Consider the following 24,121-nt stretch of genomic DNA (forward strand, 5'->3'; position numbering starts at 1 on the left):
TATGTTCCCTTCTGGACTAATGTTATTGGAATATTTATTGATTCATCTGGCAAAAGACCAAGCAATGGGACAATTGAGTCGTTTTTTAAAGTAGTTAAGCATAGTATTATTAAATCGAACAATAAATAGGGGTTAACATTGGGCCGCTTTATCCGGAAATGGAGCAATGCTCTGTTTCCGTCATGAAGCAGCTTCAACTTTCTTACTCTTCACCCGACCAACTAACAAACGTAGACATCATTGGACCTAAAACTAAAAAACTTAGAATGAAGGAAAGTAAATATTTAATTGAAATGGCTGATAAGCGAAAGCTCTCACGACATATAGAAAGATGGGGCTATGTCTCACATCACGTGTCATAACTGTAGCAAACCCGGACACAAGAAGGCGGAATGTCGCTTTAAAAAGAGACAACTCAGCGTCAGCAGCCCCGTAATCTGGATATATTGGAGCAAATGATCGATCATCCGTGATCTGTTATAAATGTGGAAAAGCCGGACATGTATCTACTGTGTGCCCGGATCGTCAGGAGCGTCCGCCGATCAAGAGTAATACCATCAAAGATGTGAACATATGCACCGTACTTGAGCCCTTAGGAATGTTGCTGCAGTTTGGTGAGTCGTTCCAACTTTACTTTGACTGCGGAGCCGAGTGCTCACTCATCAAAGAGACTGCAATCACTGAAATTATCCGGCACTGGAATAAACAACATAGTAACATTGAGGGGTATAGGTGGCAACTCTGTTTGCAGCATTTTACAGATATTGGCGAATATTTTAATTTGTGAGCGTTCTTTTGAAATCTTATTTCACGTAGTTTTAGATAATCATTTCAAATACGACGCTCTGATTGGTCGGGAAATTTTGAGCCAGGGCATCGGCGTGACAATTACATCAAGCGCGCTTACTATGTTTAACGAAAAGTCTGTATTACCTGTCGTAGTCTCCGAATGCACTCCTGACCTGGCTGATGTCCATACCGATTTACATGGACAAGAAAAAGATCAATATTACAGGGGTATACAAATTCGTTAATAAACGGTATACCACAGAGCCGCGTGACTACGGGACAGCTAGAGAATCGCTTGATTGATCAAAATAAGACGGTTCAGAGGCGCTTTTACCGATTGAGTGTGGAAGAAAAAGAAAAGGTTAGATATTCCATTCAAGAGCTGTTGGATGCAAACATAATAAGACCCAGTTCCTCTCCTTTCGCGAGTCCGATGTTACAAGCTCTATTGAACGGACAGCGTTTGTAACCCCAGAAGGACAGTATTAATACTTGGCTATGCCTTTTGGGCTTAAAAATGCGCCTTCTGTATTGCAAAGGGCGCTAGGTGATCTGACTTATGCATATGCGCATATCGCTTACATGGACGATGTAATGATAGTTGCACGCACAAAGGAGGAAGCTTTCGACAGACTACAAATTACTTTACAAGCACTCGCCGAAGCAGGATTTTCTTTCAACATCAAAAAATGCTCCTTTCTTAAATCTTGTGTAGAATATGTGGGCTTCAAAGTTAGAGCAGTTAAAATTCGACCGAAACCTAAAAAATACAAGCTCTTGTAGATTTACCGCCTCCGCAATCTGTGACTCAACTGAGACAACAATGTTGTACAAAGTCGAGCACGAGCCTCGAGTTATCGAATACTTTGGTAAACGGACTTCGTCAGCAGAATCGCGAAATCACTCGTATGAGTTGGAAGCACTTGCAGTAGATTCTATTAAGCATTTTCGCCATTACTTGCATGGTCGACATTTTGTAGTTTTTACTGATTGTAATTCGCTCAAGGCATCTCGCACAAAAGCGGAACTGACTCCGAGAGTCCATAGGTGGTGGTCGTACATGCAATCTTTTGAGTTTAATATTCGAACGAAATCCCATATCAAAAGATCGCATTAAGTTAAAAGGTACAGTAGAAAAACATATAAATTTGACAGAGATTACTGACAATTGGTTGTTAGCTGAGCAACAACGACACGAAGAAACGTCGTCTATTGTTTCTAAATTGTCATTTAGGTGGTCAGCGGTAAACAATGTAAAACAACTAAGAAAGTTACAGTCGAGTGTGCACGACTGTGAGATACCCGCTACCCATTTTGAATAAAAGCAAAATTTTGCGGTATTAGTTTCAAAATATACCAAAAATAATAAAAATTATCAAATTATATGTTTGGTATATTTATATAGTACCACATTCAAAATATACCATAGACGGCACAATGTACCAGATTGTCGGCCAACAACTAAGACCACTAGTAAGTAGGCGTTTTTGCCCATACAAAAGTATTTCTTAAATAACTTCTACAACTTTTATCTGATCGCAATCAAATTTTAGAAATCATAAATACTATAGTTATTATTGTATACACCAATATTCGCAGCTGTAGCTTGAAAATTATGCTTGTTATTTTTTTTTATTTGCGGAGGCGGATGTGGGCGTGGCAAAATTTTGAAAAAAAAAAAACTTGATCTGTGTGCAAACAACAAATTATAGCTCTATCTCTTATAGTCTCTGAGATCCAGTGTTTCATACGGACAGACGGACATGGCTAGATCGACTCGGCTGTTGACCTTGATCAAGAATATATATATTTTATAGGGTCGGAGATGCCTCCTTCTACCTGTTACATACATTTCCTGCCGGCACAAAGTTATAATACTCTTCTACCTGAGAAGGGGATTACCACAGAATTGGATGATGAGTGTGATGATGAAGAAATCACAGAACTGAATGATGAATCCAGTCATGAAGATGCCACAGATCAAGCCGGTGAGGGCTGTGATCTTGTAACAGAATAAAGACATTGTAAATGCCCGGATCAAAACCATGTTTCATGACTTTCTGTAGAGGTGGGCGGCCGAGTTATGTGGTTCGCCATTTGCTGTATTAATACTGACATTTTGGTAATGATCAAATGTTATTTGGCCGGCTTATTAACTAAACTGCGACCTATTTGTGATGGCCGGTTTGTCTGGATATAAACTGTGGGCTAAATTAACTTGTTTATTGACTGGCCAGTCTATTTTGTTAATGACTGTGTGCTAGTTGTTAGCATGATTTTAAAATCAAGATTTTAAATTAAATGAAGAATATGATCGCCTTATGAAAGAAAAGGATTAATAATTTTAATTGTTTGGATTTAAGTTGGTGGTAATCTGGATCTCATGGCAAACGTTGTAAGAAGAACAAAAATGTATTTTTGCGAAACCTGCTTGAATTTGAATTTGTATTAAAAAAAATAAGAGAATATATTTTGTAAAACCTTTATATTGTAAACTCACGAGGACGTGAGATAGGCCAGGAAGGCCGTGTCGCAGATTATTTTAAACATTCAAATTATAACGATTATTTGTTGATAAACACTTGTTTTATTTCTTACTATTTGTCCATTCTTTCGTGCGAGACATATGACAGAATTGATAGAATTATATCAACGTAGTTTGGCTGTGGGCATGAGTGAGACAGATAGTGTTCGTCATAACTCACCACACTTTGCGTGGGTATTGGAGGGTGAGAAGGTATTGAAAAGGGATCGACATGAGTTGTAGAGTTGTGAAATTTAATCATCATGCCACGCGCCAAAAAACGTTTCGGCGAAAGTCCGGTGGAAGACTCGGATAATGAATCCTCGTAATCCTGTAAAATATATATATATATATATTTTTTACGAGGATTACGAGGATTCATTATATATATATATATATATATATAAATATTTTATATATTTATTTTACAATTATAAACAAATATTTCCAAAACTAAATTTTCATTTGTGTTTTTTTTTCTTAATGGTATTGAGTTAAATTTGTTATATGTGTAATACATACATATTATGTATGAATGAAGAAGAATTGTAAATGAAGAAGAGTTGCAGCTCTTCAATTATGCTCTAATATAGATTAATAATTATTTAAAACGATTAACAATTATAGATCGTTAACAATTTGAAAACATAAAGCAAAATATTTGTCTATTTGGTTCGAATAGAATAAAATAGCGCGACATAGTTGACAAGTTCTGCAAATATGAAGAATAATTTAATGATAGTGTTAACATAGTGTTTTCCCGTAACAGTGGTCAAGTAAACTGCAAAATTACGATTTAAATAGGAATAAAAATTTTTGAATATTTATATATTACAATAAATCAATATATAGTTAAATATATTTTTAAACTGTAATATTAAATTATAGTTATAGTTTTTTCATTTAGTTGTTTTCTGCAAGTACATATATAAAGTCCCACCAAAGTTCAAAGGGTGTTATTTAACACTAAAAATTTCCGATTTGAGTCGGCTCTGGCCTGACTGGTTCCACGCTGGTTCCAGTTATTTGATGCATCTGCAAAATGAACTCAAAAACCGTTTTGGCCGACAACTCGTCAAAGCCGAGATTTTGGCAAAAATATTTCTACCCCAATTCATGATTTTAGTGCATAAATACTGCATGCAATTTGACGAACATGTTTTAATAGAAAGATAATTTAGTTTTCTATTGTTTTGCATTTAAACTTTTTTAATTTAAAAGGCGAAAATAAAAAGTTTTTTTATCCGATATTTCTTATCGATATGGGACGCTAAAGTTGTGGATCTATCTGGACGTACATCGAAAATTAGTATTCAATATTTTAATGTATGCGTCCGATATTTTTAAGCAGATCACGAATGTGTAAAAGACGATTGTTTTTGTTATAGATTTGACATTAGCCAAATAAAACATTTCAAATATATTGAAAAAGAAAATTGAGAAAGCCCGGTAAAAACAGAAAATGAAAATAGGGTTAATTACTGAAAGAAGTCGAAAACATCCGATTTATCTTTTTTTTTATCGATATTTAACGTTAAATATATGTTTCTACATTTACGTAAATATAATAATTGACTACAGTGTCGACTTTACACACTCGTTCAGTTGAACAATTAATTCACACCATTGAACAAGTTCCTCACAATTGCACTTATACGCATAAATTCGTAAGGTAGGTGGGGAATGACGTCATAAAGGAATAGCTGTGAAGAATACAAATGTATTTAGATGAATGTAAATGTTTTTTAATGTGTATTCTGTGTTTGGCAACATCAAAGCATATCATACAATCATACTAACTCAATGTTACCATTGTTTATGAACGTGCATACATGTGTATAAATTAAATTCTTTCATGGCATACATATGTATGTATGTATGTGTTTATGTGTAGCAACATACATACATTCGTGCTTATGGACATTTTACATATGAATAAGCATGTACATGTAGCTTTATATATACATATATGCATATACATATAAGGCGGGAACAACTATTGAGTTAATGAGAGTTTGATAATTTACAGGAAACAATTGTAAAACCATGACACTTGGTGAGGAGCAACAAAAAACTGTTCAGGGATACGCGAAAACAGAGTCTTTGAGAAATACCAAATTGATTAAACATAGCGAATCTATGGATAATGGATGCGTCGAGAAACCAAACGGCAATGCAAAGCATCATCAAAAGCAGGTAAATAGCAATACAAATAAGATTTTTTTATTATGTGTAATAGTTTATTGTATTATCAAAATTGATGGGATCATAGGGTAAATATGAGATCATTCATATGTATGTATGTATGTATACTAACCAGAAAAAGTCTGCGTACAGACTTAACGCCCAATTTTGATGTTAAATAAAAATAGTTGTACTGAAGATATTGCCTTAATTTATTTTAAATCAACGACATATCTATTATGAAAAAATATAACCAGTCTTCATTTATTTCTATCAGCAACTTATTTAATTAAAATCAAAAAACAAAAAGTACACCAGTTGTTGGACCAGAAAAAGTTTGCGTACAAATTAGTTTAAAAAAAGCCATTTATTGATAAAACATTACTAAAAAATTTTTGGCATTGATTAAACCAATTATTCGGTGAATTCTGGTGGTATTTCGATCTAATCATCCTAAATTGCTCCCGAGGGAGGGAACTGATCTTCAAACTGCGTCGTAAGGGGAAATCTCTGCGGGAAATTGTCGAACTTGTTTTTGAAACGCATTCAATGATTTAAAAAGTCAAAAAAAAAATTTAATGAAACCTGCACACTTCAGTCAAAGCCACGTTCTGGTAGGCCTCCAAAGCTGACAGATCAAGAACAGCGGCGTAATCCTAGGTCATCTTCCGCAAAAATTAGTCAGCACTTAAAGTGACCAACATGAGAGGAAAAACTAAATCAGCTGTTTTGAGTGTTCACACCTGCCATCATCTGGCATCAACATCCTCCCCCCCTTGCAAAGAGTTGCAAATGGATTTATTTTCCACATGAACTGGACAGAATCCAACCCAATGTGGAGTTCTGGGCCATTGGCAAACCGTTGGTGCTCGGCAGGATGCCATGTTGAATGATGTGAGGATACACATCAGTGCCGAGCACCAGGAACACCATCGATGGCTGGAATCAGCGTTCGTCGGCAAACGTGATGCTGCGGAACTGCTCCAAGTCCTCGCCATTGACAGGTCGGAAGTCGGATGACCGCGAGCGGATGATCGCCGTGCACACGCCCTCCGTACCAACGCGGGTGACGGATAGCGTATAAGCCGTCGCCAAAGATGGGCTGATACGGCTGGTCGCAGTTCACGGGTCGATCAGCGCTCGCATCTCGAATGTTTTACATCCGGTGTCGATCAGGATGTTGGCCGTCGGGAGAATGCTCACAGCCTTATCCTGTAGGAAGGATGTGAGCGAAGTTGGAAACGCCCATTCGGCCAGAGGTGAGGCCTGCCGATGGTGGGAAGGCGAGCAGGAGCGGGCCGTGCTGGAGTCGGAGACTGAGCCGGGTCCAGTTTGTTGCGTCGTCGCTGACGGCTGGGGCGAGCTCTGTATGCCTCTTTGAAGTGCAGGAGCGTGTGGTGGTCCTTCTGACACACCCTGCAGCTTCCCGCTCTGCGGTACGATTGCCCGAAATGTTGGTGGGCCAGGCAGCTGTCAGCCTGAGAAAGCGCAGGCACTTCCGTAGTGGGTAGATCCCATGGCACACGCGACACCGGAAGGAGTTGGTGCCAGCGGGGCGGCTCTGGTCGGCGGCTGCATGTGATACTACATGGAATGAAACAAAACATTGATTATTATAGTAGCCTCTTTTACATTGTCAATGACACATGGCACAGGACAGCACAAGACGAGGAATAGAGAAACGAAATAGTAGGTTATTCGTCCGTCAGTCCTTCCGACGAAGAGGGGTCAGTTTTTCAGTCCTCCATCGGGAGTAGAATCAGTTTGGCGACGGGTCGAAATAATCGCCATTTGAGGATCTGCAATGTGAGATCCGATTGGACTTTGTGCGTTGGAATAAACGCTCAGAAATGAAAGTCGCTTCGGACCCTGAATTGATTAGTGCACGCGCGGTATGTGTAGTACCCAAATGGCATACATTGATGACCGCCGTGCCGAGAAGGATATTCTGAACGTTAATGGCAAAATAATTCTGCACGTTGGTTGCCGATTGATTCGGAGTGGACTGTATGTTAGGAAATGTAGCTGAAATTGACGATGAAAAGGCACCATTATGGGCATATCGCCCCGATGAAGAAGAGTGTTGTGCCGCCCCTTGCATGTGAAGCAATTGTGCGCACTCGTACACTCTCGGAGTTGGTGACCTCTTGCAAAACAATTTAAACATAGGCTCTTCTGTTTAATGTAGGTCATCCGATCATTTACCGACCTTTGAAGGAAACGCGGATAGACCCGGACAGAGAGATTCTCTTTTGAGCACAAGTCACACGATTTGCCTTTCTGACTGACTTGGGCCTCAAAAAAATTAACAATTTACGCTTAAAGGTTGGCTCCGTAGTAATGCTTCGAAACATAAACCAACCAAAACTGTGCAACGTTTGGTGATTAAAAAATTTATGAACAATGTAATTTACGCTACGATAATGATAGGAAAATTCAAAGGTGAGGAAGTTCTTATTCCGAGGATCCCGATAATCCCAACCGACATGCCTTTTGAATTTGAAAAGAATTTAATTTCCGATACGACTTGCATTTGCCATGACCATCAACAAATCACAAGGCCAATCCTTAAAAGTTTGTGGTGTAAATCTAAAACATTCATGTTTTTCCCATGGTCAATTATACGTGCATTGTTCACGGTTCAAAAGTCCATCTGCGTTGTTTGTTTTTGCGCCTGATAACAAAACAAAAAATGTCGTCTATCACAAGGTACTTAGGTGAAGAGAAGAGGTGAAGAGAAATAATACAAAAAAACAATCTGCTTATTTATTGTCATAAGGGCGGAACAAAGTTTGCCGGGTCGACTAGTATATATATATATATATATACTGTGCAAAATATACACAAAGTAGAAAAGATGACGAAAATTGCAGGTGGAACGCTTATATGCTGTGTCACATATATGTACATATATAAGGTACAAGAAAAAATGGCGCGAACGCGTCATGTATGAAAAAAGTGTATTACTTATCTTGGGTGCCAATTGCTGTTGCTTGGGTCGTGTGGTGAAGAGGACTCCGGCTCGAATTTCCAATGTTCGTCGGGGTGGCGTCGAAAATTGAATTTTAGTTAGTTAGTTGTAGAAAATTGAATTTTTAAAGTCACGTTTTATTTTTCAGTTTGAAATATACTTGTAGTGCGCACAGAGAATAGAAAAACATAAGAAGTGAAGGAAAGGCACTAAAAGTGGGCAGGGTGACCAACAAGAGAGGAAAAACTAGATCAGTGTGACTGCGCAAAGTATACTAACTTTGTTACTAACGCTATCAATCACACTTGTCATCATATGACATCAACAAAGGTCAAAAATCAAAACTTAGAAATATCATCTTAATGACGACAGATTATGACATTTTTTTAACTTTAGTTTGACGTTAGGATGCTATGACTGCTGACAGTATTTTTTTTTCTTGTGTTCGGGTATTACTTCTCTGTTATGTTAAATATTCAGATCTCTATATGCCACGGTGCCGAGGCAATAACTCTCAAGATTTTCAACTAAGCTCTCTGAATGATAACGATATTTTTTTTCTTTGTTTGATCCCTTTATGTTCTTATGCCGCGTTTCCACTGCCACTCAGATCTTTTACGTTCGTCCCAAGTCCCGTGTTGGCCACGAACCAAAAAATATGGGCAACGGTAATTTTCTTAATATGGTCGCTCTGAAAAGCCAGCTGCTCAAATAACAATTTAAAAAACTGTACGCATATTTGTAAAATGGATACCTTTTTTAAATTTCAATAACTTAACAAATATTTGGACAAAATGTAGGAAGATCTAATTTAATATAGCCATTGCCATTGCCTGCTGCAATTCAAACAACTACTACAAATGCTACTCCACCAGATTGCTGGAGATTTGCTCTAAAAAGCAAAATAAATATTTTTATTTCTATATTCATGCTTTGGCGCACTTAATTGTCAGCTGTTTGTTGAGTCGTGAGCTCACATTGATAAAATATCGCGTGATTACCCAAAAAGTGCTTTGTCGTACGACGTGGCTCGCGAACGTAGAGCAACCAAGTTTTTTTTCTTATGGGTTTTTACATGGGGCGAAATTAACATTCGAACTGAACGGTAAAAATCGAGAAGAACCGAGTTTTTTGGTGCAGTGGAAACGGGGCATTAGTATGCACATTCAAGTGTCCGAAACGACATCAAGTAAATGCGCAGAGCCCTATTGGAAAGCCCTTCTCGGGTATGTAAAAAAAAAAAACAAAGTTTAATCGAGTTAATAATTTCGCCGAAACCGTGCAAAGCAAAAGAAAAATATTTTTTTTTGAACGGATTCAGTACGTTTTTGGTACACATTGTTCAGTGGCGAACAAACGCACTAAATATATTCTAAAATTAGAGAAACAAGAGAAGTAAAACACTATATAGTAATAACAGGCCAATTGAAAAGTTCCCGACTTACCATAGTAAAACAAATTTTTAAACCCGCTACCCATAGGTTAGAAAAGTATTATAACTTTGTGCCGGCAGGAAATGTATGTAAGGTATGAAGGGGCCATCTCCGACCCTATGAACTACATATATTCATGATCAGATGATATAGCCATGTCTATCTGTCTGTCAATTTGTATTAACACCTAGAGCTCAAAGACTATAAGAAGTAGAGATATAATTTTGTTTCTACAACCCTTGTTATGTTTGCAGTCATATCAAGTGTATTTTAAATTTTTATCACGACCAACAAAAATCGAATTGTGGTACATACAATAATATCTGGTATATTTTCCAATGATATAATTTGAAAGTAGTACTGTATAAATATACATAAAATATCATTTAGTTTATTTTTTTTAATTATTTTCGTGGTATAATATTGTGGTATACTTTAAGTATCATAAAAGCCTCACATAGCCGGCCTCACAACATAAATGTAAACTTTTTCTTTGGAACTCCACCGTTTGCTCATCCCAACTGGTTGATAGTCTTTACACTAAAATAGTAGTTAAACCGACTTATTATCAAACCATTTGACGCATAATATATTTTGTATCAAACGGTCCTTTTCCACGTTTTTTAAATTCTGTATCTGTAAGAAGTTTGCAATTGCTTATGCGATTTTTGCGGATAGTTTCGGTTGAAAATATGTCATTTTCCTTCAATGCAAAGAAGAGACTAACTGATGTAAACCAATTGTCAAAATACAGCTTGCCTTTGGAAGATCTTTTGATATTCTCAATCTAAAGTCGGGGCAAGTGCTTTGACCAACATACAGTGTAAAGTCATAATCTAATCCACATGTTTCAGCGCGCGTAAACTTTTGGAAGGCTTATATGGGTTGTATTGCTTATAAGACGATTTGCCTGATAAAAAATTAAAATTAAAATAAAATAATAAAATTTAAATTTGATTACTTTTGTACGCAATGATCAACGCTTTGATGTTTTCCTTATGAAAGTTTACCCAAACTTTGTTTGAGAATGTCGAGTAAAGGACGTATTGTGAACAAGCTTATTATAGTTCAAATTAACTCTTTTGCCATTTTCAATTGCTGTACTTTTATTAATAAATTTCCGATATACCTTTTCATTTGATCTCCAGTCTTGCAACCCAAATGGCCTTGTTCTCCACTTAAATGTCTTGGGATCGACTTTTTCAAAGCAATTATTAGTCACAACACTAGTTTCTTGGATAATTTCTCTTCCATCAAATTTTCAATATGCTGAAATTCTATTGCTTCACCCTTTCCAATTTACTTTTTAAATTATTCTCTAGCATTAAAGAGATATCGTCCATTTCATCAGCACTTTCTTCGTCAGTGCAGACATCCCAATCAAAGTTGATAATCCTCTCAATATCATCATTTAATAAGCTTTCTCTTTTGATTTCATACTTTGGTACCTACAAGCAACTTAAGAATTCGTCAGCTGTTTTTCAATTAGATTGAACTTTAACATAGATTAAAGAATTAATTTATTAACAAATTTCAATCACATTCTTCTATTTTTAATGATTAATTTAAAAGTAAATCATTTTCATTAAATGTGCCTCACTATACAATAAACACTTTACGCGAGGTACGCCCAGTACTTTTCAAATAATTTCGTCAAATGATGCGCAAACTATAATTTTTTGCTTACATAAGTATATGTATGTTGAAAATAAATTCGGGGAAGTACAGGATTCATGCGAAAGGCATAGCAGCACAGACGGTGGCAGTGAGTGGTGAGTGAGGTCCGTTGACGAGTTATTGTCAACGATAACTTGAAGGTCATGCTGATGTCGGACTCGCTGGCGTTCCTGATAAAGCTTGTAAATAATAAAGCAGATGGCCAAGAATGCGATCGTGGCCACTCCAGATATTGTAAGCTGTGTTTCCAGTTTCTTTTCCATTTCGCCAATGTAACGTAGGTTCTCTATATTTAATTTTTGCAAGTATAGTATATAGTAAGCTCAGAACCTCTTGGTGACCCATAATGTCGAGCACCGTTGATGCAGCGGGGGCTGGTGATTTTTTTACGTAGCTCTTCAAGTTGTGGTATAGGGTGTTATTTATCTTTACCTCGTCGTCGAATGTAACGAGGAACGTTCCGGTTACCAGTTGTCCATTGATCGTGGCTGTTCCGTCATTGAGGATATTTTAGTATAAAGTGTAAAAAATTATTATTTAATAAATCTTTAATTTGAGCAACTTCCATTAGATCAATAGTAACATTTGTAGAATGTTCATTGATTCAATTTTGTAAATAATTCGAATCTAAAATCGCGGGGTTAATTATTCCAATTTTCGCAAGTGTAACTGACAACATTAAAGCTTCATGTTCAGAAATAATTATTCTATTGCTTGGTAGCAATTTTTCATATAAATTTTCTGTATTTATTATACCCGCTACCCATAGGGTAGAAGGGTATTATAACTTTGTGCCGGCAGGAAATGTATGTAACAGGTAGAAGGAGGCATCTCCGACCCTATAAAGTATATATATTCTTGATCAGCGTCAACAGCCGAGACGATATAGCCATGTCCGTCTGTCCGTCTGTCCGTCTGTGTGTCTGTCCGTCCGTCCGTATGAACACCTAGATCTCAGAGACTATAAGAGATAGAGCTATAATTTTTTTTCGACAACATTTGTTATGTTTGCACGCAGATCAAGTTTGTTTCAAATTTTTGCCACGCCCACTTCCGCCCCCGCAAAACAAAAAAATCGAATAACAAGCGTAATTTTAAAGCTAGAGTTCCGAATTTTGGTATATATAATAACTACTATAGTAGTTATGATTTCTGAAAATTTGGTTGCGATCAGATAAAAATTGTCGAAGTTATAAAAGAAATATTTTTGTATGGGCAAAAACGCCTACTTACTAGGGGTCTTAGTTGCTTTGGCTGACAATCTGGTATATTGTGCCGTCTATGGTATATTTTGAATGCGGTACTATGTCGATATACCAAATATACCATTTGGTATATTTTTAGTATTTTTGCAGTATATTTGGTATATTTTGAGAAAATACCGCAAATTATATTTATTTTATTCAAAATGGGTAGCGGGTATCTCACAGTCGAGTACACTCGACTGTAGCTTTCTTACTTGTTATCTGTTCTGTTTTTGCGTTTCTTATTAAAATGTGTACTGTGTTTGTTAGGATATTCAATTGTTCTTGGGTCTTTGTGTTAATATTTGTCTGCCTATTTTTTGATTCTATGAGTTCTTATTGCGTGAATTTAATTTTCTCAAAGTTATCGAAATCTGGAGTACCGGCTACGATTTTTAATGCGGTGCCTAATAAGTGCTTCTAGCATGTCTATGAGAGTCCTAATGTGTCCTAAATCTGAGTCTAATATCTGCCTCATATGTGACCGAGGGAATTGGTTTTCCATTTCTTCTGTGTCCTTTACTATTTCTGAGTGCATGGTTAAGTTAGTCAAATGTTTTAGATATTGGAAGTCTTTCCAAATGGTCACATCTCCGTCTTAGCTTGGTATGTAATTTGAAGCCGTGTAATCGGTGATTTTGGCTGTTATTGATATGGCGGGAAGAAGTATTGTCCAAATCCTGGTGTGTAGAAAATAAAAGAATAAAAAAATAAAATGTATTATAATTACCTCAAATTGTCCTTATGGACCCACCCTTTTATTAAGACTGGGGTCCTCAATTCTGTTTCCACGGTTTCTTGGGTGTACAAATTTGAATGTTTGTTTCCCAACCTCCTATTTGATTTTACGAAAAATTTGTCCCCTTTGAAAATTTCTGTCTTGTCTTGTTTTATTTAATCTTTGTAGTTGTATGTGCTGTGTTGCTGTGCATTTGAGACTTTATTTCTAATTTCTGCATTAAGCTCCATGGTTGATGAGTGAATTATGTCAATGGGTCGTTTATTCGTTACAGAGTGAATGGTTCTATTGTATTCTACAGCCGCAAGAAGTATTGATTATACCCGCTACCCATAGGGTAGAAGGGTATTATAACTTTGTGCCGGCAGGAAATGTATGTAACAGGTAGAAGGAGGCATCTCCGACCCTATAAAGTATATATATTCTTGATCAGCGTCAACAGCCGAGACGATATAGCCATGTCCGTCTGTCCGTCCGTCCGTCTGTCCGTATGAACACCTAGATCTCAGAGACTATAAGAGATAGAGCTATCATTTTTGATCATTCGATTTTTTGATAGCACTAGTTATGTTTACACGCAAATCAAGTTCGTTTCTAATTTTTGCCACGCCCACTTCCGTCTCCGCAAATTAACAAAAATCGAATAACTAGCGTAATTTTAAAGCTAGAACGATTTTTCGTGATGATTTGGGTGATGCGATCAGATAAAAACACTTGCTATATATGGCTTAGTTGCTGTAGCTGACAATCTGGTATATTTTGCACTCTGTGGTATTTTTTAAATATGTATAAATGGACCAAATGTAGCATTTGAATTATTGTCTTGTGTCTATTTTAAGAATACTACCGCACTGTTTTGCTCTTATTCAAAATGGGTAGCTGGTATTTTACAGTCGAGCACATTCGAGTGTAACTTTCTTACTTGATTTTGTTTTGCACTTGCTATTTTTAAACGTAAATCAAGTTTGTTTAGGATTTTTTTCACACCTACTTTTGCTTGAAATTTCGACTATATTTCTAGACCGCGAGTACGCAGAGAATGTCGAACGGGAGAGATATTTTTATATAATATATTAAAATTATGAATGAAAAAAATAGTACAATATTACAAAATAAAGACAATTGACACGTAACTATAGTTTGGAATAAAAATTTGTTCATGCAATACTCATTCTGGGATTTTTCAGAACGACGAAACTATTTTATTTCTGCGAGCAGCTCGTAGTGGTGACATTGGAAAAGTACTTGAATTCATCAATGATGGTCTAATCATGGACATTAATAGCTGTAATGCGGTAAGCTTCATTAGTCTATTAATAATATGTAAGAAAGTATATAAAAACGTGCACCGCGCACTACATCGTAAACAGTTATGAATTCTCGCCACTTCTCTGGTTGGGTTTTCCTAAATGCTGATCTGTTTTTTTTTTGTGTTTAATTTATTAACTATAGTTTGCTACTTCTTGTTGTTTTTTTTAAATACTTCAAATAGAATGTTAAAAGGATTATTTTACACGATTCAGGAAATATGAAATATATATTCTTGATAAGCATCAATAGCCGAGACGATCTAGCCTAGTCCGTCTGTCCGTATGACGGAGACTATAAGAGATTACAATTATAATTTAAATTTCAGATGAAGTTTGTTTAAAATTTTTGCCACTCCCACTTCCGCCACCGCAGATAATTTTGGTGTATACAATAATAAAAATAGTATCATATTTATGATTGGTTGCGACCAGATAAAAATGGTAGAAGTTATTAAAGAAATACTGTTGTATGGGCCAAAACGCCTACTTACTAGGGGTCTAAGTTGCTTTGGACGACAATCTGGTATATTGTGCCGTCTATGGTATTTTTTGAATGTGGCACTATATCGATATACCAAATACACAATTTGGTATATTTTTAGTATCTTTGTAGTATTTTCGGTATATTTTGAAAATAATACCGCATTATTTAGCTTTTATTTTAATGGGTAGCGGGTATCTCACAGTCGAGCACACTCTACTGTAACTTTCTTACTTATTTTTATTTAAATTAATTGTATTCCTTTTGAGGATTGATTTAAGATTTAAGAACCGATAACGCGAATGAGGAGACTTTGGGGCTTTCGCGACGTCATGACCGGAACCATTTATTTCCGAAATAAAAGTAACTGCTAAGTACATAAATTCTTATAACGAAATCTAGCCCTATGCCCTGAAAGTGCTGACCCGGCTGCCCGTACATATTGTTGGATAGCCGCTGTTGCGTCGTAGTACATTGCTCGTTGGTTGTGCTGTTTGGTGTTGTCGCTAGCTTTGCATTATTATCATGACGGCTATGCATGATCAGCTTGATGTCTTCCCTGTTGGTGGAAGACCGTGTTAACTCCTCCCTTACTTAAATGAAGGACATCCTCGGACTTATTGAAACTGTCAATGATAACTTGAAGGATATGCTGGCGTCCCTGGTAAAGCTTGCAAATAATAAAGCAGATGGCCAAGAATGCGATCGTGGCCACTCCAGATATTATAAGCCGTGTTTCCAGTCCCTTTTCCATTTCGCCAATGTAACGTAGGGTCTCTATATTTATGTTTTGCAAGTATCTCTTGGTGACCCGTAAGGTTAATCACCGTTAATGCAGCGGGGGGTGATTATTATTATTATTTATCTTTACCTCGTCGTCGAATGTAACGAGGAACGTTCTGGTTACCATTTGTCCATTGATCGTTGTTTCGTCATTGAGGATGATGACGCCATCATCGATGATTGTTAGTGGTTCAAGGTGGCTGGTACGAGCAGTGTGCGTTGCCTTCTGAGTGAAGTTGCTGTGCGCAGGTTGTGTAGGGCACTTCTCTGCAAAATGTTGTTATAAGGGTCCTGCAGCTTCCAATCGGCATAATTTTGTTACAGCAGTCATCTACAATATTGTCTTCATTAAAATTAAGATAGTGCCGTTGTTTTCATCGGGGTGCAAGATTACCTTCTTACAAGCTACGTACGGCTTAATATATTTTAATATAAAGGTTGAACATTATTATATAAAAAAACTTTAATTCGAAAACTTTTTCCATTAGAGATCAGTAACATTTGTAGAATGTTCATTATATCAACGTTGATTCGAGGGTCTTACGAACGCGTTGTGCGCCAATTAATTGGATTCCTTTTTAAGGATTGATTTAAGATTTAAGACGCAATAACGCGACTTTGAGGTTTTTGCGAGGTCAGGTTAGGTAGCCGCTGTTGCGTCGTAGTGCATTGCCATTTCTAGCGCCGAGCCCTTCGCAAAGCTCAGCTCTGCGGTAGAGAGTTATGGGAGAGAGAGAAGCAGAGAGCAGTGTAACTTGAGTGCTTGCTTATGCGTGAGCGCATTGTGGGTGAGCGAAAAGCATTGAGTGCTTTTCGATTGGCGGAACGGAGAGTGTGTCACTCACCAACAATCTGCTCGCCTCAACAGGCTTGAACACGCTTCCAACTGCTTCGTACTGCTCCAGCCATTTTTATACCCGCTACTCATAGGGTAGAAGGGTATTATAATTTTGTGCCGGCAGGAAATGTATGTAACAGGTAGAAGGAGGCATCTTCTACCTAATAAAGTATATATATTATTGATCAGCGTCAACAGCCGAGACGATCTAGCCATGTCCGTCTGTCCGTATGAAACACTGGATCTCAGAGACTATAGAGATAGATCTATAATTACTTTCGACAGCATTTGTTATGTTTGCACACAGATCAAGTTTGTTTCAAATTTTTGCCACACCCACTTCCGCCCCCGCAAATCGAAAAAATCGAATCCCAAGCGAATTTTGGTGTATACAATAATAACTATAGTATTTATTATTTCTAGTAGCGATCAGATAAAAATTGTGGAAGTTTTTAAAGAAATACTTTTGTATGGGCAAAAACGCCTACTTACTAGGGGTCTTAGTTGCTTTGGCCGACAATCTGGTACATTGTACCGTCTATGGTATATTTTGAATATGGTACTATATCGATTTACAAAATATATTTGGTATAATTTTAGTATTTTAGGTATATTTTGAAAAAATACGGCAATATTTTGCTTTTATTCAAAATGGGTAGCGGGTATCTCAGAGTCGAGCACACTCGGCTGTAACTTTCTTACTTGTTTTGGTATATTTTGAGAATAATACCGCAAAATATTGCGATTATATTCAAAGTGGGTGGCGGGTATCTCATACTCGAGCACACTCGACTGTAGCTTTCTAACTTGTTTTACTATATCTTACATGTCTTAATATTTCAATATACAAAAAACATTTGGTATAGTGAAATATTTGTTCCTTTCGTTTAATAGAAAATATATTGAGTTTAGGTCTAACACTACACTTCATCTTCTCAATGATAAAATGTAACCAAAAACAATCAACTACACTACAAAAATAAAAGTTTCAAACTTGGTTACCTATGGGTAACTGTGGTTCAATAGCGTTATCAACGATAGCGAATCGTAAAAAAGCACTTAAGATTTTGGAATATTTTACAATGAGCGACGTTATGTCATAATTTTTAATTTAACCTTTTTTTATTAAAGAACGGTTTGAACGCTTTACATCTGGCAGCAAAGGATGGATTTGTTGATATTTGCAATGAGCTCTTAAAACGAGGCATCAACGTAAACAGTGCAACAAAAAAAGGCAACACAGCACTACATATTGCATCGTTGGCTGGCCAACAGCAAGTGATCAAACAGCTTATACTCTATAATGCCAATGTGAATGTGCAGTCACTGAATGGATTTACTCCATTGTATATGGCTGCGCAGGAGAATCACGATGGCTGTTGTCGTCTACTGCTTAGTAAAGGTGCGAACCCATCACTGGCTACTGAGGATGGTTTTACTCCTTTAGCCGTTGCAATGCAGCAAGGGCATGAAAAGGTTGTAGCTGTGCTTCTCGAGAGCGATGTGCGCGGCAAGGTGCGTTTGCCAGCCCTTCATATTGCGGCCAAGAAGAATGATATTAATGCCGCCATTATGCTGTTGCGTCAAGATACAAATGCTGATATTGTATCCAAATCTGGTTTTACTCCTCTTCATATTGCAGCACATTATGGTAATCGCGAATTTGCTGAATTATTGCTCGAGCACGGTGCTAACGTAAATTTTACTGCAAAACACAACATTACGCCACTACACGTCGCTTGCAAGTGGGGTAAGACAGAAGTTTGTCGTCTTCTACTTGCTCGGCAAGCTCAAATTGATAGTACTACCCGAGATGGTCTTACTCCGCTCCATTGCGCAGCGCGCTCTGGTCATGTTGATGTTATAGAGCTGCTGTTGTCTCTGAATGCACCGATTATGTCTAAAACAAAGAACGGATTATCAGCACTCCATATGTCATCTCAGGGCGAACACGACGAGGCGGCGCGACTTCTACTCGACCATAAGGCACCCGTTGACGAAGTCACCATTGACTATTTGACAGCGCTTCATGTCGCCGCCCATTGTGGCCATGTGCTCGTGGCTAAGTTATTGCTAGACTATGGCGCTGATCCGAATTCCCGCGCTTTAAACGGATTTACACCTTTGCATATTGCCTGCAAAAAAAACCGTCTTAAGGTGGTGGAATTGTTATTGAAACACGGCGCTAGCATTTCAGCCACCACAGAATCTGGACTGACACCATTGCACGTCGCAAGCTTTATGGGTAAGTTTAGAAATCGAAAGATAATAGTATTAATAAAAATATTTATTGTGGTAGTAATGAGCGTCACATAAAAACTTTGAATGCATTGCGAAGTTTCGAGACTAAGAAAAATCACAACAACGCTTTAATCAAGAGTGTTCAATAAAAGGATACTCGGTCTCAAAATATCTAAATAGGAATTCTTGCATTTTTAAAATTTATTATTTGTGCCTCCGTTCTAAATATTTCACAATTATATAAAAACAAGTAAGAAAGTTACAGTCAAGTGTGCTCGACTGTGAGATACCCGCTACCCATTTCGAATAAAAGCAAAATGTATTTTTCTCAAAATATACAAAAATACAAAAAAAAATTCTAAAAATATACCAAATGGTATATTTGGTATATCGATATAGCACATTCAAAATATACGATAGACGGCACAATTTACCAAATTGTCACCCGAAGCACCCAAGACCACTAGTAACTAGGCGTTTTTGCCTTTTCTTTAAAAGGCTTCCACAATTTTTATCTGATTGCATCCAAATTTGCAGGAATCAGAATTACTATGGTTGTTATTGTAACATATGTTATACACCAAAATTCGCAGCTCTAGATTTAAAATTACGCTTGTTATTCGATTCTTCTGATTTTCGGGGGCGGAAGTGGGCGTGGCAACAATTTGAAACAAACTTCATCTGCGTGCAAACAGAACAAATGCTGTCGAAAATTATAGCTCTATCTCTTATAGACCTCTGAGATCCAGTGTTTCATACGGACGGACAGACGGACATGGCTAGATCGTCTCGGCTGTTGTCGCTGATCAAGAATATATATACTTTATGGGGTCGGAGATGCCTCCTTCTACCTGTTACATACTTTTCCTGCCGGCAAAAAAGTTATAATACCCTTCTACCCTATGGGTAGCGGGTATAAAAAGCCAATAAGAAATTCAGTCGAGTAAGCTGGACTGGGAAATACTCGGTACAAATTTTAAATAAATGCAAAACTGTTGTAATCGTAAAAAAATATACCAAATTGATATGTGAAATTCGAGTGGAAGTGATTTCTGGTGGCTCACTCAGATGCAGAGTATTTTTACTTAATTGCTGAGATCCATGTTAGACAGAGTATGTCGTCTTGTTTTCATACCTAATACATGTAAATACAAAACGGCTTACTCATTTAAGCCCGCGGGAGAACGAATCATTTAATATAATACAATAAAGTAAAAAAGTATATTTGCGTTAGTAATTAAAAATGCAGAACACAAATGAACCCCTTTTTTTTTTTTGCTTTGTCAGCAAATAAATGTAGTCCCTCGTGATTTTAAAAATTTTTGATATAGATATAAATGCAACCATAGAGTCAGTCGAGACGTTTAAAAGCAATTTCAATATAAATGCACGTACATATGTCTAAAATACATTTATTAATTTTTAGGATGCATGAATATTGTTATATACTTGCTGCAACATGACGCAAGTCCTGATATGCCAACTGTACGCGGAGAGACTCCACTTCATTTGGCTGCACGCGCAAACCAGGTCAGTACTTTTATTTGCTGTTTAAAGTTGTTTATAAAAGCAGAATGCCAAAGCATAATTTATCTTTTCCCTCTAAGTATATATGGGTAATCTTCTGACAAATCTAGTCGCATGCGACTCTATTTACATTGAAAAAAAAAATAAATAAAATAAACATTTTAAAAATAAATAAATGTTATTATTTTAGCTCTGGTTTAGCACTATATTTAAAGCTAAGATTGATGATTTTAGGATCGTTTTACGATAAAATATAAAAATTCGTTCATTTTGCAATTATCTTAAAACAGAAAAAGAAATCAAAAATTATTTTTGGCTTAAATTAAAGTGCTAATCAAGAGCTATAAAATTAATAAATACTCAAAATAAAAAAAATTTACAATATACAGGATTTTTCCACTTTAGATGGTCACGCATGTGACATTTCCTCCAGAGATTTATCCATATGTATTATTATTTTCTTGGTATATTAATTATTTAATTAAATGTATATCTAAATAACACTGCTAAACATTATTTTCGGAAATTAATTTACAAGGAAATATATTTTCAGAGACAGTATGAAAAAATACTTATAAAAAAAATCATAAATGTATATAAAAAATCGAGCGCCAAGCTTACTAATAAAACTATAATTTTGTACTAAGCTAATTAATAATCATATTTGTTTTTACAGAATGATATTATTCGAATATTATTGCGGAATGGAGCCAAGGTAGAATCCATTGCTCGTGAAGGGCAAACTCCGTTGCATGTCGCTGCACGTCTTGGTAATATTGACATAATTATGTTGATGATACAGCATGGTGCCGATGTTAATGCCAAAACGAAGGATATGTACACAGCCTTGCACATTGCAGTAAAAGAAGGACATGAGGAAGTATGTCAATTGTTAATCGAAAACGGGGCACAGCTCGATGCAATCACAAAGAAGAGCTTCACTCCACTGCATTTGGCTAGTAAATATGGCAAAACGAAAGTGGCAGATCTCATACTACGAAAGGGCGGTGCCATCGATTGTCAGGGCAAGAATGAAGTCACTCCCTTACATGTGGCCGTCCATTATGACCATCAGCCCGTAGTTTTGTTACTTTTGCATCATGGCGCATCCACGCAAATCGCCGCACGTAATGGACACACTGCTCTTCATATTTCGGCTAAGAAGAATAATTTGGAAATTTCACAGCAGCTACTACAACGCGGTGCTCAAGTTGATGCTCTAAGCAAATCGGGCTTTTCCCCTCTTCACTTGGCTGCTCAGGAGGGTCATGTTAATTTAGCTCAGCTGCTGCTTGAGCACAAGGCGAATGCCAACATTGCTGCTAAAAATGGTTTAACACCCTTACATTTAGCTGCCCAGGAAGGCAATGTTGCCGTGTCACAAGTTCTACTTGATGCGGGTGCTAATATTTCAGAGCGCACTAAATCAGGATATACACCACTTCATATTGCTGCCCACAATAATCAAATCAATGAAATAAAATTATTACTTGAAAATGATGCCAATATTGAGATGACCACTACAGTGGGTTACACGCCACTTCATCAAGCAGCCCAGCAAGGCCATACCCTGGTCATTAATCTGCTGCTTCGACATAAGGCCAATCCTAATGCTGTTACAAAAGTAAGTTCCTACATATAATATATACTATTCAATGATATTTAGAGCTGACTTCTTCTGAATCAGCAACAATTACGGAATTGATGTAGTCGTGTTTTCCCATTCATTTAGAGATTTGTATATCGTGTAGTATGAATTTTAATGAAAACTACAATTACTTCCAAATTAAGGACAATACCTTAAGAGATAGCTGATCGTATTTGTTTTCTCATTATGTTTACATTCAAAATCGATAATTATGTTGTGCACACTATAGAAAAAATAAATGAATTTATATTAGCTAAATTCATTTTATTTTCATAGTCTCAAAATATTCTGGTAAATCGGTTATAAGGCATGAAAGATGTTAAAAGATGTTGTTGAAATCTCAGAAAAATAAATTTTATGATCATTGAAATTTAGAAGCACGATGTTGATCAACAACTTTTAAAATAAGAATAGAAAGATTTGTTTTTAAATTTCAAAGATCCGCAAAATTGCAAATTTTAGCACTTATAGTTCTTTATGACGTTTTGGACAATGTTGTTGCTCCAAAGATGTTCTGATTCCCAAACACGCGCACTTGTTGTTCCTTCAATCAAAATTGTAAAAAATTAATTTAAGTTAGAAGTTCTCGACTGTGAGATACCCATTTTTAATAAAAGCAAAATATTGCGGTATTATTTTCAAAATATACCTAAAAATACTAAAAATATACCAAATGGTATGTTTGGTATATCGATATAGTACACCATTCAAAATATACCATAGACGGCACAATGTACCAGATTGTCGGCCAAAGCAACTAAGAGTCCTAGTAAGTAGGCGTTTTTGCCCATACAAAAGTATTTCTTTAATAACTTCCACCTTTTTATCTGATCGCAACTAAATTTACAGGAATCATAAAAACTATTGTTATTATTGTATACACAATTCGCAGCTCTAGCTTTAAATTTACGCTTGTTATTCGATTTGATTTGCGGGGCAGTAGTGGGCGTGGCAAAAATTTGAAACAAACTTGATCTGCGTGCAAACATAACAAATGGTGTCGAAAAAAAATTATAGCTCCATCTCTTATAGTCTCTGAGATCCAGTGTTTCATACGGACAGACGGACATGGCTAGATCGACTCGGCTGTTGATCCTGATCAAGAATATACTTAATAGGGTCGGAGATGCCTCCTTCTACCTGTTACATACATTTCCTTCTACCCTATGGGTAGCGGGTATGTTATTAAAGAAATACTTTTCTATGGGCAAAAACGCCTATTGGCTGACAATCTGGTATATTGTGCAGTCTATGGTATTTGAATGGTACTTTATTGATATACCAAACATACCATTTGGTATATTTTTAGTATTTTTGCAGTATATTCGGTATATTTTGAGAAAAATATCGCAAAATATATTTCTTTTATTAAAAATGGGTAGCAGGAATCTCACAGTCGAGTACATTCGACTGTACCTTTCTGACTTGTTTATATTTTTAATATTTATACCAAAATAACTTAACACATGAGGTTTCATCCACCTGCTTGCACTTAATGCGAAGCATTTACAATAAAATGTTTTCGGTCAAGAACGTACGATTAGAGCATAGATAAGAAGCCAAATAAAAATTAACAGTTAATTGAACATTTTTTCGCTTTAGTATTTTTGTCCTCTTAAGAGGAAAGATTTAAGTTAAACATGAAACAAATAATCAGAATTTTTAATTATTATTAAGTTTGTTTAGCTTTTATTGTTGTGTGAAAATTGAATATTGTGTGAATAAAGAAAAC

General features: G+C 36.5%; 1 protein-coding gene across 3 annotated transcripts in view; it reads left to right on the forward strand.

Moving 5' to 3' along the window:
* Positions 1–4,882: 4,882 nt before the first annotated feature.
* LOC132794848 (ankyrin-3) overlaps positions 4,883–24,121 on the forward strand; it is a 33,837-nt gene continuing 14,598 nt past the window's right edge. Inside the window, exons 1-6 of one of the 3 annotated variants that reach the window (XM_060805086.1) lie at positions 4,883–4,985; positions 5,343–5,509; positions 14,749–14,856; positions 18,105–19,218; positions 20,641–20,744; positions 21,418–22,365. In XM_060805086.1, coding sequence (XP_060661069.1) covers positions 5,360–5,509; positions 14,749–14,856; positions 18,105–19,218; positions 20,641–20,744; positions 21,418–22,365 — 2,424 coding nt within the window. In that variant the 5' untranslated portion in view covers positions 4,883–4,985; positions 5,343–5,359. The other 2 variants (XM_060805087.1, XM_060805088.1) reach the window with 2 other exon arrangements.

The sequence above is a fragment of the Drosophila nasuta genome, chromosome 4 (genome assembly GCF_023558535.2).
Source record: "Drosophila nasuta strain 15112-1781.00 chromosome 4, ASM2355853v1, whole genome shotgun sequence".
Classification (NCBI taxonomy): domain Eukaryota; kingdom Metazoa; phylum Arthropoda; class Insecta; order Diptera; family Drosophilidae; genus Drosophila; species Drosophila nasuta.